Consider the following 20361-nt stretch of genomic DNA (forward strand, 5'->3'; position numbering starts at 1 on the left):
TCCTCATTCTATCATCACATTTTCTCTCTCAACATACTATCTATCTCCTTATTTTCTCTCATCACATATTCTCTACAATTTTCTCTCTATATTCTCTCTCATCATACACACTCTCTCATTATTTTCTTTCTCTTCATTCTCTCCTCATTTTTTTATCATACTTTCTCATCATTCTTCCTCTCTCCTCAATCTCTCTTACTCTCTCTCCATATTTTATCTCATTACACTCTCTCTCTTCATTCTCTGCCATCACACTCTCTCTCCTCATTCTCTCTCATCACACATTCTCTATCATTTCCTCTATGTATTCTCTCTCATCACACTCTTTCTCTCATTATTTTCTCTTTCTTCATTCTCTCCTCATTTTTTCATCATACTTTCTCTCTCCTCAATCTCTCTTACCATACTCTCTCTCCATATTTTTTCTCATCGCACTTTCTCTCTCTTCATTCTTTTCCAGCACTCCCTCTCCTCATTTTCTCTCATCACACTTTCTCTCTTTTCATTTTTTCCATCACACTTTCTCTCTCATCATACTTTCTTTCAATCTCTCATTTTCTCTCATCACACTTCTCTCTCTTCATTTTTCTCATCACTCTTTTTCTCTCATCATACTTTTTCTTTTCTCAATCTCTCCTATCACGCTCTCTCTCCTCATTTTCTTTCATCACACTTTCTCTCTCTTCATTTTTTCCCATCACACTTTCTCTCTCGTCATATGTTTCTCTCATATTCAACTTTATCTTCTATCTAATTTTTTCTCTTATTTTCCTTTAAGGGTAAAAAAGAAAATTTAAGTTTATACCGATTGAAAATATTCAACTAACCAAATATTATTTTTAGAAATGATACCCAAGTTCATACTCATTCCCATTCTACAATACTATGATACCCATTTCCATTTCAATTCCTAGGAAAGAACCAAACGCCATCTAAGAGATTTGTTCTGATTGTTTTCCAAAAAAATCATGGGGGAAAAAAATAAAAGATACCCTTTATTTTGGTATACTTCTCATATTTCAATTTTTTTTATTTGCATTGTTATAGTAATTTTGTGGAAAATTGCTAGATTTGAAGTAATTTTAATCAAAATTACTACAAAATTGTTCTAAACAATTTAAATATTGTTTTATATTGTAGCAGTTTTATTTTAATTTTAATTAAATTGAAATATTTTTTAATTACTATTTAATATTTTATTAAAATATTAAAATAATTTTGACTATAATTATTTAATAATTTTGAGTTTGTTAAGATAGAGAATGTAAAAATAAAAAACACCCTTAATTATGAGGATTAACAAAATTGTATTTTTTCTTAAAATAAAAATAAAAAATAAAATGGGTGTCCTATAGCATTTCTCATACCTCCTCCTCCTCCTTCTCCTCCTCCTCCTTATTATTAATATTATTATTATTATTATTATTATTATTAGTCGTAGTAGTAGTAGTAGTAGGTATCCAATCCGGAAATTTTTTTTAGGTTACTTAGGAGATTCATAAAGACAGTTACATTGTCCGTTACCTATTTTAAACTACTAATCATAATACTACCAGCCGGGAGCTAAGATATCCTTATTTCAATAGTATTGTAACAGCTATATTAATTTGACTAAGTAAAAAAATCTATACATAAAGTATTTTTAGATAATAATCTTTATCAACCTATCAAATAAATTACTTAAACTTTTCAAAATTACTGACATCATGAAATTCATTCTAAAAAATTTATAATAGCCACTAATTAACTGTTACAACTATCTAACAACTATTATATTAGTGTAACACTACAATATTGGAACTCAATTAATCATTATTATAATAATTTTATGATGAATTTATCATTTTAATTAAGTTTCAACAGTTAGGACAAAGTTGATAAAAAAATTATTATAAAAGTGCTCTACACAACTTTTTTATTCAATTAAATTTATTTATTTTTAATAACTACCCTATAACTATAATTGCCATTTATTATAGCAGTTATTTTACGTCTTAGTTATTTAAGTTGAAATACAGATATCTTCCGTATACAAAATATGATCCTAGTGCTTTATTTTTTTTTTTTAATTTTTTGTTTTTGTTTTTGTTAAAAATGGACATCCTTTTAACAATTAAAATAATCAGGTGCCTTTTGAATTTCTGTATTTGATTTTTCTCTAGAAATCCACGGGACCGTTTATGCGAAGCGTGGGGATATATTAGACCGCTTCCTGCCCTCCTAATTCATTCCTCGGGCGCTCTGCTCTTTTTCTTTCTCTTCGGTCTTCGATCACGAGGCGAGGAACGGTCAGCTGCAGGGCTGCCAGGTATTCTTCATTGTTTATCTCAGATCTGTTTTCGCCTTCTCGATTTCACTCCTGGTGCCGCTGGCTGTCGATCTAAACCCTAGGATTAGGATCTGGTTACGGGGTCTTATGACTGATTGGGATTTGAAACGAAATCGTCTTAGGCGCGGGTTTAGGGTTTCGATCTTTTGTGGAATTTTGTGGATCTGTGGGATTATCGTGCTTCCAGGGATTTGGTGGCTCGGTCTAAAGTACTTCTTGGAGGAGGATATTGGCAATGGGTTTGTATGGGAGTTCAGTTTTTTTGTTGGTGTTATTTGGACATCTTGTCTGATGGATGCACATGCTTATGATTCCCAACACTATTCCCCTACTATTTTATTATTTTCCAATTCGAGGTCAGCCTTTTCATTTAATTTAACATTGATCCTGATGTAAATCTGTTTGGTTGTTTGTATATTTGAGAATGCAATTTTAGTAGTAAACTCAATCTTTGGCTCACTTTTCTATGAGGGAAGATAACAACTAGGGAAAGAAAAGAAAAATAAAATCTAGGAAAACGTTAGGATTTTTTTTTTTCTCTAGCTTTTGTTCCCTTCTAGTGAAGGAAAGAAATAGAGTGCCCCTTTTGTTCCTTTCCATGAAGGCAATCAAAGAGGGAGAGCAACCAAAATTTCAAAATTTATTTGTTAAAAAATATAAATCAAATATAGAATTTGGAGCAAACAATCCTGATTCTTTTTGGGTTGGATTGTGTCCATTGCATGTGAATAGTTCATTTTTATCCAAATTAAGTGGAAGAAAATTTGGGTTGAACTGGATAAAGACTTTCATATTCCTTAGTTCTTTTCTTCTATTTCTGCCAAAGGAAACATAGGCAAAGGACTGCTGGATAAATCCTTCGGCCGACTTATTTCCCTTTGTGTTTCCTACACTTGTGAGAAACACAACCTTGGGGCCTTAATTTTGCAAGGAAAGCTGATTACTGTGATTTTTTCTTCCATTCTTCTGTTTTTTCTTTTCTAATAGATGGTAAACCACACATGATCTTCTTCACCAGTTGAGTATAAATTAAGCAATATGAAACAACATAAATAATTATTGAGAAACATTAACAATCGAGGTTTTGAAATCACATACACAACATGTGGTAGAGTCATCACATAAAGCATATCCAGTATGGTTGCACACACAGCTTCATTTATTGCCCATATCTTAACACCATTATATTGATAATAATGTCAAATAGCATTTTAAAAAGTATGACTATATGAGTTTTTTTATTTACTATATAATATATAAAATAAGTAAATCAAATCCATATATGCAAACAAATATATGTCTAATCACTTAACAATTAAATTAATTATCCTAACCAATATGGGCATAGATAATATATATAACACTAGATACATAATACATAACAATTAATGGTTATCCATTGGCCAATCCATAAAAGATGTGTAGATGTATTCCTAAAAATACACATGTCATTAGATTTTATTTTACAATTTTATTGAATCAATCTGAAGTAATTTTGATATGTTGAAATGCGAGAAAAATTATTGAGATAATATTAATCTGTTCAGATATGACATTCTAAATAAGTCAGCGTTACTAATGATATAGATTTGCATGGAGTGATAAATCCTTGTAGCTAAACCATAATGGTTGGGTCTAACATAACTTGATAATGATTAATCATTTGGACATTGAAAAGCTTTGTTGCATAATCCTTATGTGGCCTTAAGTAGATATAGTATAGGCCCCTTCCCTCACTAGATAAGTTTATGACTTTGTGCATAGACTTTTATAATATTTGTAACAGGAAATATGTTGTTTAGGTGCATTCATGCACAGATACATCTATGGAAGAGTCTTTGACAATTAACATTACTGCTTCTTCTGACATGATTATTGTATCCAAATCTCTGATGATTTTTCTCGTAACATTTTGTTGCCCAGGCTACATGCAGTTTCCTCTTCCGACATATACATTTGATACATGGCGCGAATGTGCTCTTGGTTGAGTTACTTTAAGTTCCAAGCCTTGTTTCTTGATGGAGTTATTGATCGGCGACTTTCTGTTCATGGTGACTTTATGCTTTCCTCTTTTGTCAACTGCACCTAGAAGTTATCCTGGAATCTACAGTCTCCAGAGGCAGCTATGCAGTGAAGTTGGTTTACTTTTTACATCGCCACCTTGTGTTGGTCTTCTTGCCTTTGTGTGTGCAACTAACCATTGTTATCCACAAAATTGACATTTTCCTTTGTCTTATATGGCCAGTACAACTCTTGTTTGGAGCCCATGTGAACGTCCTGCCCCAAAATAGTATTGCTGCAATGGTTTACGCATCAACTTCAATTTTGTTACTTCTATTTTCCAAGTCTAATAATATGGTTAGTGTGGTTTAGGCATTAATTCTGTTTTTGTCTCTTCTATATTCAGAACCTAATAATTGTAACTAACTAAATCATTAATGACATTGGTGTTCTTATTTCAGGTGTGTTTCACTAGCTCTTCAGCATCTGGGTTTCTTTGTTTCAGTTCCCTTATGATTTGAGTGCCTTTCATAAAAAATGGAGTTTAATAAACAAGAAATAAATTGATTAATTATTGCCATAAGTTTTAGTAAATTTCTCCAGTGCAGTGATTCTTTCAGTTCCTACAAAGTTTGTCTTTCACCAATACTATATGGACCAACTTCCTACCTTGAGACAGCAGCTTGGGCTCTTGACATCAGAATGACTCTTGTGCCTTCTCATTTTCATTCTGTAACTCTTTTCACGCATATATCTTTGGTTGAGAAATTTGGTCATAGACATCCTTCTCTTGACTAGGAAGACAGGGAGTGCATAATCAGCCATGGAAAGGTGAATGTTGGATAACAACTGCTAATATGACTCGGCTATACTCAGATGTATTAATTGGGTCTCCTTATTCTGCAGGTACAACGTAATCAAGGAAGTCGGAGATGGCACTTTTGGTAATGTTTGGCGAGCCATAAGCAAACATAGTGGTGAACTAGTGAGTGTCCACAAGAAGTAGTAGGCTGCTATATTTACTCTAAATGACCTTTACTGCTTCTGTATTTATTCTCTCTAATCTGGATAGCTCTTTCTGGGAGTGTTTGACTGTCCTGTAAATTTGTATTTCTTTTTATCATTGTCTTAACTACAGGTTCGAATGCTACACATCATTATCTTGTTTTTTTGGTTGTCTCTGCATTGCTAGTTTTTGAAATGCAGTGAAAATGCTGTTATTATGTTTTTTATAAACCACAATTTGAATTTGTAACATTACTAAATATCATAAAGAAAATGGTTCTTGTTCTGACTGTTAGCAATTACAGGTTGCTATTAAGAAGCTGAAATGGAAATATTATTCGTGGGAGGAGTGTTTGAATCTCCAGGAAGTGAAGGTAGGTTAGAATATTACTTGTAAGCAATAAACATTCCTCTCTTTATTATTCTCATCAAGATGCAATTTTTTCCAGTCTTTATGAAGACTAAACCATCCCAACATTGTCAAGCTCAAGAGGTTATTAGAGAGAATGATATATTATACCTTGTTTTTGAGTACATGGTATGCCTCATCGCTACATTTTTTCAATGTTTCTTTATTTTTTTCACTAGAAATTGAATAAGGTTTATTGCTATTCAGGAATGCAATCTCTATCAACTTATGAAAGAAAGGGGTAAATCCTTTTCAGAGGTTGAAATTCGGAATTGGTGCTTTCAGATCTTCCGAGCGCTGGCTTACATGCACAAACAGGGTTATTTTCATCGTGACCTTAAGCCTGGTACTCCTCTCTCTCTCTCTCATATTTCCTCTGCAGATAAACAGTTACAGATGCTGTAATGGCATCAAAATACTTTAGGGCCTTAAGACTTTTTTTTTGTAAGCATAGGTCATCTTTTTAATTTTGATCCCATTAATTAAATGGATTAGCATTTCTATTAATGTGTTTATGGCCTTTAGATTGCCTTCTAGGGTCTATGACAATTAAGCAGTGAGGTGCCACAGCTCACACAAAAATTCCCATTTTGTCAGATTGTGCCTATACTAATCTTTGTAAATTCTCCAATCCTTTGCATAGAGTGCCTTGTTCACATTGTTAGATTTCTTGGTTGTGATATGAGTATATCCTACTCTAACTTCATTTTAGGATATAATAACAACTAAGCTTTATCTCACTAGGTGGGGCCAGTTACATAAATCTTTTTACGCCAGCTCTATCTCCTACTATATCATCATCTATACTTAAATAAATTTAATCTTGTTTTATTATTGCTAACTTAGTCTTTTTTGGTCTTCCTCTTCCTCGTTTGATATACGTGTTTGTCATAGTTTCACATCGCCTAATTGAAGCATTTATTGGTCGTCTAAGTACATGTTCGTACCATCTTAAACGTGTCTCTCGGAGTTCTCTCTCAATAGATGCAACTCCGACTTTCTCTCTAATGTTCTTATTTTTTATTTTGTCTATCCTCGTATGTCCACACATCCATCTTAACATCCTTATCTCTATAACTCTCATCTTCTGCCCATGTGCTCGAGTCATAGTCCAATATTCAGCTTCATATAACATAGCAGGTCTAACTGCGATTTTATAGGACTTTTCTTTAAGTTTTAGAGATACTTTACGGTCACATAAAACACTCGACGCTCTCCTCCATTTCAACTATCCTATTTATATTCTATGTAAGACATCTCTCTTAATCCCTTCATCGTTTTGCAAAAATGATCCTAAATATTTAAAGTTCTTGGTTCTGGGTAACTCATTCTCTTCTATCTTAATAATTGTCTCATTACTTCTAATATTGCTAAACTTAAATTTCATATATTCAACCTTTAATCTACTAAGCCTAAAACCTTTCCCTTCTAGTGTTTCCTACTAAGATTCTAGTTTAGCATTTACTCCTTCACGTGTTTCATCTACAAAATAATATTATTCGCAAACAATATGCACCACGGAACTGTATTGAATGCACGCAGTCAGTTCGTCCATAATTAGTGTAAAAAAAATAGAGACTTAGAGTTGATCTTTAATGTAATTATATTTTTATTGGAAATGCATCAGTTACTCCGCAGTCTTTACTTTGGTTGTTACATCTTCATACATATCCTTAATTGGTTCAATATATGTTACGCTAACACCTCTCTTTTCTAGAATTCTCCATATAATTTCTTTTGGAACTCTATCATAAATTTTTTCTAAGTTAATGAATACCATGTGTAGATCTTGTTTTTGCTCCCGATATTTTTCAGTTAATTGCCTAAGAAGATGTATAGCTTCTATTGTCGATTTTCCAGGCATGAACCCAAATTAATTTTCGGTCACTATGATCTCCTTCTTTAATCTTTTTTCTATTACTTTTTCCCAAAGTTTCATGGTATGACTCATTACTTTAATACCCCTATAGTTTGCACAATTTTATATGTCTCCCTTGTTCTTATATAAGGGAACTAGAGTACTTATCCTCCATTGATCAGATATTTTTTCATTTTCAATATCATGTTAAATAATTTTATAAGTCATTTAATATCTTCTTTCCCTAGGCATTTCCATACCTATATGGGAATATCATCTGGTCCAACGACTTTTTCATTGTGCATCTCATTTAAAGTTTATTCTACTTTTGAAATTTGAATTTTACGATTAAAATTTAAATTTCTATCCCTATTTGATCTACTTAAATTATCTAAGTTAAGTTGGTCATCTAAACCTTCATTAAAAAGTAATACCTCTTCCATTGCTCTTTTATTTCTCCATCATTTACTAATATCCTATTACATTCATCTTTAATATATTTTATTTGGACAAGATCTCTTGTTTTCCTTTCTCTCACTTTAGTTATTCTATAAATGTTTCTTTCTCCTTCTTTTGTATCCAATTTTTGATATAATCGTTCAAAAGTTTCATTCTTTGTTTCACTCACTACTTTCTTAGCTTCTTTCTTGGCTATTGTATATTTTTTTAAGTTTTTCTTATTCTTATGAATATATAATTCTTTATAAGCTTTTTGTTTTTCCTTCATTTTCTCTTGTACTTTCTCATTCCGCCATTCAGATTCATTACTTAATAGTGCGTATCTCTTTGACACACCGAGTACACTCTTAACTATTATTTTCAACTTTGATACCATCTTATCCATGTTGTATTAGAGTCATCGTATATTTCACCTAATGCTTGTACTTTTATCTTCTCCTTAAATATATTTTGCTTCCCATCCTTTAACTTCCATCACTTAATTCTAGAAGTTGTATATATTTTCTTTTTATTAATACTATGTTTGAAGCATATATCCAACACTACACTACTAACCTATGTTGGGTAGTTAAGTTTCTCCAGGGATGATTTTGCAATCTTTACAAATCTTTTTATCTTTCTTCCTGACCATAAGAAAGTCAATTTGCGATTTATTATTTCCATTTTTAAACGTGACTAAGTGTTCTTCTCTTTTTTTAAAAAAGGTATTAGCTAATATAAGGTCATATGCTATCATAAAATCTAATATAGTTTTCCCTTCCTCATTTCTCGTTTTAAACCCATAACTCCCATGTACCCTCTCATATTTCTCATTTGTCACTCCGACATGTCCATTTAGATCATCTCTTATTAAAATCATTTCATTTTGTGGAATATTTTGTAATATTTCATCTAAGTCGTCTCCAAACCTTAATTTGATAGCTTCATCTAATCCTACTTGTGGTGCATATATGCTAATTATTTTCATAGTTTCTTTCGTTACTATTATCTTAAGGGTTATAATTTTATTCCCTTTTCTAACTACTTTTACAACTTCATGTAAGTACTCCGTGATAGTTTTGATGTGGTCAACTAAGTCAAATTAGGTCCTGTTGAGGTTTGATCCTTGTGTCTAAGTGTGCAGGAGCTTAAGAGCACAGAAAGTCAAGCAAAAGATGCAGCTAGCGAGGACGGCACGGGAGAGAGTCGATGGGTTCGGTGCGTTCGAGGGACGAGGCGTTGCAAAAGAGTATGTTGGCAGCCCAGAAGGAGCGCACAGCGGTTCCGAGGGACGAGAAGCCGGAGCGGAAGGTTGTTCAAGAAGGCCGGAAAATGGGTTTGGGCGAGCCCTATTCCGGATGTTTGAAATCACCCAAGCGAGTGAAGCGGAGTGAGAGCTCCGACCGAAAAGTCAACAGGCTAGTTGACTTCGGTCCGGGGGCCCGGATCACTTGGGGCGCCCCCGGAGTGCCTCGCCCAACGGGGGCCGAATCGACACCGTCCAGGCCCCCAGAACCCTTCTAGGCGACTGACTGGAGTAGAAAGTTTATCGAAACTCAACATGTTGCTATTCGTTGAGACTTAGATAAAATTTTATCCACGTCCAGGCGCTTGGAATATTTCCAGACGCCCCAATCAAGGCTATAAATACAATCCTGATCCCAGAAGCTAAATACAACACTTGTAAATGTTCTACCTTTTGTTTAGCTTTGTATTTGAGTACTTTAACTGTTGTAAGAGGCTTCTCCGCCTGAAGGAGAAGGAGATTTGATAGTGAGCTTTACTTGTCTTGAATTAGCAATTCTCTGATTGCAAATCAAGTAAACGATCTGCTCTTCCTTCTTGTTTGTTATTTAGTTTCTTTTTATGCAAGTGTTTCTTAATAAAAACTTGTAAAGATTGAGAAAGAGTGTTCATTTTTTGTGCAGGTCAATTCACTTCCTCTTGTCGACCTCTAAGGGACCAACAAGTGGTATCAGAGCTCAACCTCTTTAAGAGGACTGATCGCCGATCGAAGCACAAGAGATGGCCGGACCGAGCATCTACCCACCTAAGTTCAAGGGGGAATTTGCGAACTGGAAGAAAAAGATGGAGGTTTTTTTAAAATAGATTTTGATTTGTTATTAATCATGAAGTTTGGTTTTGTAGCACCAGAGGCCAAAGAAGAATACCAATGGACGAAAAAGGAGCAAGCTGACTTCGTGACAGACGACAAAGAGTTTCATTTACTTAGCGTTTTACCACCTCAAGAAGTCAATCGGATCGGAACCTATGAGTTAGCTAAGGAGTTCTAGGAGAAATTCCTAGAACTACACGAAGGGACCTTGAAGGCCAAACTCATGAGACGGGATATGCTCCGGGTCCAGATCAATAACCTCCGATTAGAAGAAGGTGAAACTGTTACACACCTTCACTCAAAGATCAAGGAACTCATCACCGGACTCACGAATCTCGAAAAAAAGATAACCAACCGAGATTCGCTAAGGTATGCTCTTAATGCCTTTCCTAGGACTGCTAAATAGGTGTTCTTAGTAGATGCTTATTATATCTCTAAGGATCTAGAGCTAAGTACTTTAGAAGAGTTATTTTCGATATTTGAAGTTCATGAAACAAGATGTGCAGGTTTGAAAGAGCCCAAGCACAACATTACCTTAAAGGCAAAAATGGATGAACCAGAATCTGAAACTTCCCTTGACGATGACGAAATAACGTTCATGGTAAGGAAATTTAAAAAGTTTTTTAAAATTAATAAATTCAATCAAGTGCAGGGCAAAAGAAGAAAAAGAAAGGTAAGATGCTACCACTGCGATGAAGAAGAGCACGTCAAAGACAACTGCCCAAAATTGAAAAACAAGGAGATGAATAAGAAACCAATCCAGACAAAGTATAGAAATCTAAAGACGACGTGGGACGAAACGTCGTTCGAGTTGGAGATCGAAGTCCTTGCTGGACTTGCGCTAGTGACAAGTCACCAAGAAGAAGACGACGAAGCAAGCTCATTCGAAATGAGTATTGAGAGCACCGATGAAAGGGAAGCAACATCGGAAGGAAGCAGTACTTCAGGAGGAGCAATCAGATCGACAAGGTAAGTCAGGTACGGTCTTTACTTCCTGACCAGTTATTTAAATTTATTAAAATTTTATCAAAAAATTCTTGTCAATTAGAAAATAATAATAATAAATTATTAAAAGAAAACAATGAATTAAAAGGAATTCTAGCTACATGTTGTCGATTAGAAGATTTTGATAAAATAAAATTAGAAAATAAAAATTACAAGAACAAATATAAAAGTTAAATACTGCATGTTTGAATTCAAATTTTTAAAGAGTAAATTGACACTTTAGATATCACAACGGCTAAATCAGAAAATTATTAAGAAAATATATTTCAACAAATTTTTTGATTAATCCAGTGGGAAGGAATCTATTTTGGGTTCCAAGATCATGCTTAGGTTAAATTGTTATGCATGCCTTATTTTTTAATTTTTTTTCTTACAAATAAATTATTTTGCATGATTTCTATTAGAAATTAATTAGAATTTAATTTATCTGAGAAAGAGAATTTCATCACTTATCAATAAGAAAAATTTCAAATTTTTCTGACCATTAAATTATTTTGTATGAATTGTTTAAGAAAAATTATATTTGTCCATTTAAAAATATCTTGCAGAGTTATTTTTGTAAAATTATCATTTTCTCTATCTAAGAATTTTTTTTCAAAATTTTTTTGATCATTGATGAATTTTCTATAAATTTTTTATCTAAATGAAAAATTTTAATATTAAAAACTCTTAAAAATTTAATTTTTAAATTTTATTTTTTCTGCAAAGTTACTATTATACATTCTCAGAAATATTTTAAAATCTTGTGAGATTAATAACTATTTTTTAAGCATTTTTTTAAAAATATGTCTTTATGCAGAAAAGAATTTATTTCTGTTTAAAATAATATCATTTTTTGTAAGAAAAAATTATATTTGCTTTATATATATATATATGACTATTCTAACTGTTATAAAATTTTTTCAAGAATTTTTTTAAGTCTAATTTTTTTTTAATTTTTCAAAAATAGTTTATCCAATTTTTTGAAACTTAAAACTTCTTAATCTTTTCTGGATGATAGTGTTTTTTTTACCCTTAGATTCTATTTTACATTTATTTCAAGTTATTTTCATGAAAAACCCTTATTTTTAATGTGATCAAAAGGGGAGAAATGGAGATTAAGTCAACAGGATAGTTGACTTCGGTCTGGGCACTCGGATCACCTAGGGCGACTCTGGGGTGTCTTGGCCAGCAGGGGCAGGATCGACATCGTCCGGGCGCCAGGAACCCTTTTGGGGTGCCCGGTTCAGAAAGTTTATCGAAACTCAATGTGTCGCGATCTGTTGCGACTTGGATAAAATTTTATCCACGTCCAGACGCTTGGAACCCTTCCAGGCGCCCTGATCAGGACTATAAATACAATCATGATCTCAGAAATTAAATACAACACTTGTAAACGTCTATCTTTTGTTTAGTTTTGTATTCGAGTACTTTAACTGCTGTAAGAGGTTCTCTGCCTGAAGGAGATTTGATAGTGAACTTTATTTGTCTTGGATTAGCAATCCTCTGATTGCAAACCAAGTAAACTATCTGCCTCTTCCTTCTTGTTTGTTATTTAGTTTCTTTTTATGCAAGTGTTTTTTAATAAAAGCTTATAAAGATCGAGAGAGGGTGTTCATTTTTTGTGCAGGGCAATTCACCCTTTCTTGCGAGCCTCTAAGGGACCAATACTTCATCTTTTAACGAACTATCTACAATAATATCCACTCCATTTCTTGCTTTACTCATTCCAGTGTACCATAACTTAAAACCCGAGTTCTCTATCATTTTTGCTTTCTTGCCTACCCATTTTGTCTCTTGTATAGACAAAATACTAATTCTTCTCCTAATTATCGTATCTACCACTTTTATTGATTTAACAGTGAGGGTTCCTATGTTCTATGTTCCAAATTTTAGATTACTGATTTTCCTATCATATTTGTTCTTATCCAGTCTATGGTGTGAGAACTCTTGCCTATTTAACACTACACTCAAGTTCTCATGGAGATGTAGCGGTCATTGCTGACATGTTACGGTCAGACCTTGTAATACGAACTCACCCATATTTAGCACTACACAAATTCTGGAGATGTAGCGATCCTTGCTAAGATGTTACAGTCTACAACGCGTTCCTTCCGGAGAACAACGTAGCATTAGCGCAATAGTTTAATGGATCTATTCATTGAATATTTTCCATAGTTTTAGTTGACAACCTAACGTAACCCTCTGTAGGTCCAAAAGGGATTCAGATATCGCCACAATGACAGGATATTGCCCACTTTAGACCTAAGCCCACATGATTTTATTTTTGGGTTTTACTCAAAAGACCTTGTACTAATGAAGATATCTTTCTCTTATAAATCTATGATCTTTTCCATGTGTTTTCAATGTGGAACTATGTTTGTAATCTTGTAATCCCAAAAATCCCTCCTCAAACAATGGACCACAGGGTCCTCGTCAAGAATCGTGTCACTATTGACCTGCTCAGGCTTCCCCTCGAGTATCGGGCACTCTTGACATGCTTAGGGCCTCTCCTCAAGTATCAGGCCACTGACCTGCTTAGTCTCCCTTACTTCATTAGCGCAATAATTTAATGGATCTATTTATTGAATATTTGTCATAGTTTTAGCTGACAACCTAACGTAACCCTCTGTAGGTCCAAAAGGGAGTAAGATATCGCCACAATGACAGGATATTGTCCACTTTAGACCTAAGCCCACATGATTTTATTTTTGGGCTCTACTCAAAAGACCTCATACCAATGGAGATATCTTTCTCTTATAAACCCATGATCTTTTCCATGTGTTTTCAATGTGGGACTATGTTTGTAATCTTGCAATCCCAAAAATCCCTCCTCAAACAAAGGACCAGGGTCCTTCTCAAGAATCGTGTCACTATTGACCTGCTCAGGCCTCCCCTTGAGTATCGGGTCACTCTTGACATGCTCAGGGTCTCTCCTCAAGTATCAGGCCACTGACCTGCTCAGGGCCTCCCTTACTTCGTTCAAGGTTTTAACCACATGGTTCGATCTTGGATCATGGCTTTGGCTCGTGCTTCTTCCGACGGTTAGTCCGGTAAAAAGAGACCTCGTTCTGATACCAATTGTAGGTCTAAAAGGGATTCAAATATCTCCACAATGATATGATATTGTCCATTTTAGACCTAAACCCTCGTGGTTTTATTTTTGGGCTCTACCCAAAAGGTCTCGTATCAATGGAAATATCTTTTTTTTTATAAACCCATGATTTTTCATGTGTTTTTAATGTGGGATTATGTTTGCAACCTTACAACTCCAACACCCTCTTCCTTTATCCAGACTTGGGACCGACCGACCATGACCGGTCCGGACAGAGTTAACTTCATTTTAGGATAAATAGATAAATTTATCCTCTGGTAAATTTTAATAAATTTGTTTTTCAATGATTTCATTCTTTAGTTTTAGTAGAAGCATTCTTATACCTTGTTGTAGCGTATGCTTGTCAAAGCAAACTCATTAAATTGGTGCTCCATTGGCAGTTGAAACAATTATTTTCATTCCTTTTTCCGGAAGATACAGAGATTGGGCAGTTAGAGCACTGATCGAATTATATTAAGGATTATTTCATACTTCCCTTCAAAAATAGGTTTGCATCCAACCAATTGAAAAAGAACCTGAATTTGCACTTTGCAGAATTTTGCAAAAGAAGCCAATATACGATAGCACTTGGATATAAGAAATAGTTTGTGGAGGATATGTTAACCTTATCCTGCGGCAACATTTTGTGATACTGGTGTAGATGTAATAGACTGTTATCTCTAGCATTAATGGGAGACTGCTCTGTCCCTGTTAATCTTTGAAAATTATCACATGATAAGAAAGGCTTGGGCCATATTTGAGAAAGTACTAGATAGTCGAATCTGGCAGCTTTCCTCCCTAATCATATCTATTGATAACTATTTTTGCTTGGTGTGCTAGAGTTGATTATGCAAAATGAAGTCTGCTGTTTTTCTGCTGTAGCTGAAGTTTCTTTAGTTGTAAGTGGACTGTTATGCATGTGATTCATTCACCAGGATATCTGTATGTTGTAACAAGTGTTATATCTGGCCCTTTTTTTTCATAGCACTTAAATTTATGAAACATTTTATTCTATTAATTTCCTCTCTTAACTGTGGTCAATTTTTGCATAATGTTTTGGTGAAGTTGGCATTCTGTTAAGCTGTATTTTACTTATTGTAGAGAATTTGCTGGTTACTAAAGACCTTGTGAAGATAGCAGATTTTGGCCTTGCTCGTGAAATCCTTTCTAAGCCACCATTCACAGGATATGTATCAACACGCTGGTGAGTATATTTCTGATTTGCATTTTACATCTGATCTTTTGATGCCTTTTTATTTGCTTATTCTGAATTGGATATGCCATGTTTCAGGTACCGAGCTCCAGAACTTTTGCTTCATTCTTCTGTTTATAATTCTGCAGTTGGTGAGTGAATTATTACTCATAGGAATTTAATAACCCCTGCAGTTAATATGAAATTGTTGATTGCTTCAAATTTCAGATATGTGGGCAATAGGAGCTATCATGGCTGAACTTTTCACCCTTCATCCGCTTTTTCCTGGCTCAAAGTACTTGTCAAAATCATAAGCATGTTCTTTGTGAAAAAAAAATGGAAATAACATCCATAAGTATTATTTTAGAAAATAGTGCTAGAATCCCTTTGTTGAACATAACAATTTGTGCATTGAAAAGTATGTTATTTTGGTTTTGACTAAAATTGTGTTACAGCATTTGCCACAAATCCTTTTATACTACTTAGCTTATTTGATTTACATTTTTCAGTGAGGCAGATCAGCTATGCAAGATTTGCAGTGTTTTTGGATCTCCCAATAGTGACTTATGGTCTGAAGGGCTACAACTTGCAGCAGCTATGAACTATCACTTTCCGCAGGTGTGGTATATTGATTTGTGATATTTTTTTCTCTTCTCCGGATGCCTCTTTTTGATGATTTAGTTAACTAATTTTTCATCCTCTGTTATTATCAAGGTTTAAAATCTCGACCTGTGCTAGATTTTCGATCCAAGATCGGAACGATACCGTTTCGGTATGGTGCCGTGCCGATACGGCTTCTATATTTTTTATTTATATATAGTAATTATTAGATAAATATGTTTATTGTGTATAATTTAAAATAAGTTGTATATTCATTTTATATAAGTTCTCCATTATTGACAACTTAATATTATTAGAAAAAAATAATTAAATATATATATATTTTTAAAAAAATTGATTTATTGATAACTTAAATTAAAATTGTTATATCATAATATTACTTTACTAATACTAAATGAAGTGACGTGAATAATTATAATTATATAAATTAATAGAAAGACACTATTTTATATATAATAATTATATAAGTTAACTATTTATTCATTTAATTAATTGTTAGTTTAAATAATATTTATTTAAATAGTAAAAAAATTAGAATATCAAGTAAATATTAAAACAAAAAAATAATATAAATAATAAAAAAATTATGAGAATATAAATTTGATTTATTAGAATTTTTTAGAGTTTTTAAATAAAATTTAAAATAGTAAAAATAATTTCAGAATATCAATTAATAAAATTAATATATTTTTTAAAAATTTTAAATATATTTTTTTAAATTTTTTATTAGGATAATTTAATTAGGATTTATAAAAGCCTCTTTGAAATATTACACTTGAGTTGAGAATTATTTGAATTAAATAAATCATAATTTTAATTTGGTAGAGTACGGTTCTAGCGGCACCAGAAGCATCCAATGATGCCTTCGGTGGATGTCTTGCGATGCTTCCGGTTGGGGGTGATCACGGATCGGGTTGGTTCGGTTATTGGGGTAAAAAATTATCCGGCCCTACTAGATCAGATAATGCAAAATCGGGACCTACATCCGACCCTATATCCGGCGGTTCTTATGTTTCAGATATCCGACGGGTTGTCAGTTATTTGGATATCCGACCCTATATCCAATGAAATATAAAATATAAATATAAATATAACAAAAAAAATAAAATTTTTTAAAATGATAATAGACATTACTCATTACACGTTATAGCAGCTAATCGGAAATAACTATTACAACGTGTAGCAGCTTCTTGGCAGTGATTACTACAATGTGTAACAGCTTATCAACATTAGTTGCTACAAGTAGGGGTGATCGGATCGGGTTGGTTCGGTTATTGGGATAAAAAACTATCCGGCCCTACTAGATCAGATAATGCAATATTAGGACCCTATATCCGGCCCTATATCCGGCGAATTATTTTTTTTTCAGTTCGGTTCGAATCGGTATAAGCGGGTTGGTCGGTTTGGCGGATTGACTGCTCACCCCTACTTCCGGTACTACTGGAGGCGTCCTGCGACGCCTTTGATCCACTTCTGTCGCGCGATGTGCACGTGTAACACTTGGATGACGCATGTGAAATTGGAGAGCATACTGTACTGATTTCTTTCCCCGTTAGAACGGTAAAAACCGTTCCTACCATCCAACATGAAATGATATTTCAATCAGTTATTATCAAGTTGCACATAGCAACATGACCTTACATACGAATTGCCTTTTATTTTGTCGCTTAAATGACCTTTTCGAAGAGTTGTCCCCCTCAAAAATGTTATACACGTGTCATAGAAAACCTTTGCTTTCTCATATGCTTTAGGAGATTAAAGATGTTTTGACATTTCTTCTTCTCGTTGCCCCAGTTTCCTGGCGTCCCTGTTTCTGTCCTCATCCATTCAGCTACAGCCTTGCTTTTACATCCCACCATCACCTCAGTTGAAATCAGAAGGGGTGCAGAAAACACCTTCATCAGGTTCTCTCTCTCTCTCTCCCTCTCTTTACTTTTATATTTACTTTTTAATTCCACTAATTTGTAATTTTTTGCACTATTAAGCTGTAATGAAAAGTGCTTTGGTCTCAATAAGCGCTAGAGAGCATTCTGTTGGAGTTTGATCCAGTACTAGGTTGCCAAATAACTTGTCATTAGCTAATACAAATGGCTTTTCAAGGACAGGTGATTATTTGTCCAATTTGTTGTGTTGCTTGTTCTCGTTTTCTTTACTTTTATTCAATTCAAATGGCTGACCTAGTTTATCTTTTAAATGTATCAGATGCGCAAAGAAATCTGGAAACGAATCATCAGGTAATTAAATCTCTTTAACATGTCAATATTTGATTATATAGTTCTGTTTTTTTTCCCTTTTGTTATCGTATCCACATCGACAGGACTGGCAGAGAGAAAATTTTTCTGATAGTGGTATTAAAACACATAAACATCAGTCGAGTTTAAGAGACATCCAAGGTACCTCTATTATGATTAAGATGAAGTGATTTCTTCGATCCAGTTCTTACTCTTTATTTTGATACCAGGTGTTGCCGATAGAGATGCCAAAAGGACTTCAAATGTAGTAGAGAAATTGGCTGACTTGAAATTGAACTGGAACGATGGCAAGCAGCCACACCTGAAACGGTGAGGCAGTCGCTGCGGAAGGATGCAGTCTGGCACAGGCATGCTGGTGTTTTAGGCCAACCGAAGGAGGTTCCTCTCGCACCAACTTACTATGTTAGAAAAATTGCTGGCTGAAGCCTCTATATCAATATTTTTTTATCTTCCAGCCATCATCTTGCCTGCCAATCATACCAAGTGTTGTATTTGCTTATGTTTCGCAATAGATTGGAAATACAAGAGGCTAGCCGTCTGCTGGCCGACGATATAATACAGTTTGTTGAGGATGAGCAGATGGCCTACTAAAAATTAAAAGCAGATGGCCGACGATATAATCCAACCAATGAATGAACATGACCTTTTTTGGCCTCAATATTACCACCCTAAATACAAGGGACCCTCCAGCGACAATTAAAAGCATGCACTACCCAAAGGACAAGATCGGGAGTGCAGACTGTTCCCCGCGCGTGGGAGGATGAGCTCTAGTTTATACGTTTGACAGTGACTCTCGACTCTTCCACAGGAATAGAGGCTAGGCGTCTGCTGGCCGACGACATAATTCAGTTCGTTGAGGATGAGCAGATGGGGGAGTGGAGCCATGTGCACAGCAGGGTGACAGGGCAGTTATTTCAGGTTGATCAGATACTCCAGCGCCAGATCTTGACAGGTTTGGTTGAGTGGTTGGTGCTCGAGTTTATATGTTTGATAGTGAGGTTTTTTTTTTTTTTTTTTTTTTTAGGGTGGCACGTACACATACATCTACATATGCATATGCTCTTCGTATCTTAATTAGATAGCTACTAGGATCATGGCGATGCATAAGTTGCTCTCGGCTTGAGCCAACCTAACTGCTGTAGGGCAGAGGCAAAGCCGCCTATCGCCAGTGAGTCTTTTTTTTGTGAGGGTGGCACATGATCTTCAGGTAGTTACTCGGATCATGGCGATGCGAAAGTTACTCTTGACCCAACTGAACCGCCGAAAGGCCATAGCAGTGCCGGCGAGAATCACACTTGGAGTTGGAGGCGAATCTGGTGATCCAAGACGGTGATGCAATTTCATAGCAATCTCCAAGCAACTAGTGCGATAGAGCCGTTTCTTTTTTTTCCACCTCTCTCTCTCTCTCTCTCTCTCAATCTCTCTCTCTTCTTACACCACTTGTGTATCCACAAAATTATGATACTGCGGTAGGATATATTTATAGAAAATTTTCCTACAAATAGGAACATAATCAAAAGATGTTGAACTTTTAAAGTGACCATCAATTAACCATAGTGACCAATGGAAAATTTCTATAGGACCGGACCGAAGCGGCGAGCTCTACCTGTTTGACTTCTACATCGACATCAACAGATAGAAGCAAAAGGGGGAGGGATCCCGACCACGAGGTCTACCTTGATAACTTCCACTCGCACAAACGTCATCTCAGCAAGGTACAACCCTAAGATTTCTTCTTCTCTTTTCAATCGTGTCTCGTTTTCAAGAATTTAGCTTCCGCCTCTCTCAATGTAGAAATTTTGGAGAGAAAATATCTATCGAGTACGATTCGATCAATAGATCCGTGGACACCTAGATCCTCTAGACCACAATCCTGAACCGCTCTTGGACTAGGGGTCATTCATAGATGAGATTTTATGCAGTAGGAATCCTCTGACCCGCAATTTGCGGACCAAGGGATGGTCTACTGCATGAGAATCTTTAATTTGGATGAACCCTACTTTTAAGTAGGTGAGGTCTATCCAAATCAAAGATCTAAAAAGATGAACCATCCATGCAAGAT

At 34.6% G+C, this 20361-nt stretch overlaps 1 protein-coding gene across 2 annotated transcripts; it reads left to right on the forward strand.

Moving 5' to 3' along the window:
* The first annotated feature begins 2151 nt into the window (after window positions 1-2151).
* Window positions 2152-18874, forward strand: LOC122030121 (cyclin-dependent kinase F-4-like). 2 transcript variants are annotated; one of them, XM_042589285.1, is made up of 17 exons: window positions 2152-2308; window positions 4253-4494; window positions 4575-4687; window positions 4792-5161; window positions 5237-5315; window positions 5641-5709; window positions 5785-5873; window positions 5952-6090; window positions 15336-15438; window positions 15526-15578; window positions 15670-15721; window positions 15936-16044; window positions 17842-17951; window positions 18033-18152; window positions 18250-18281; window positions 18365-18440; window positions 18509-18874. In XM_042589285.1, exons 6-14 carry the CDS (start codon window positions 5661-5663, stop codon window positions 18067-18069), a joined length of 741 nt encoding a protein of 246 aa, XP_042445219.1. In that variant the 5' UTR covers window positions 2152-2308; window positions 4253-4494; window positions 4575-4687; window positions 4792-5161; window positions 5237-5315; window positions 5641-5660; the 3' UTR covers window positions 18070-18152; window positions 18250-18281; window positions 18365-18440; window positions 18509-18874. The 2 variants fall into 2 exon arrangements, with proteins under 2 accessions (XP_042445219.1, XP_042445212.1); XM_042589278.1 differs by having other exon boundaries at window positions 15655-15721; window positions 17842-18152.
* Window positions 18875-20361: the final 1487 nt, after the last annotated feature.

Source organism: Zingiber officinale, chromosome 1A, assembly GCF_018446385.1.
Source record: "Zingiber officinale cultivar Zhangliang chromosome 1A, Zo_v1.1, whole genome shotgun sequence".
Lineage (NCBI taxonomy): Eukaryota > Viridiplantae > Streptophyta > Magnoliopsida > Zingiberales > Zingiberaceae > Zingiber > Zingiber officinale.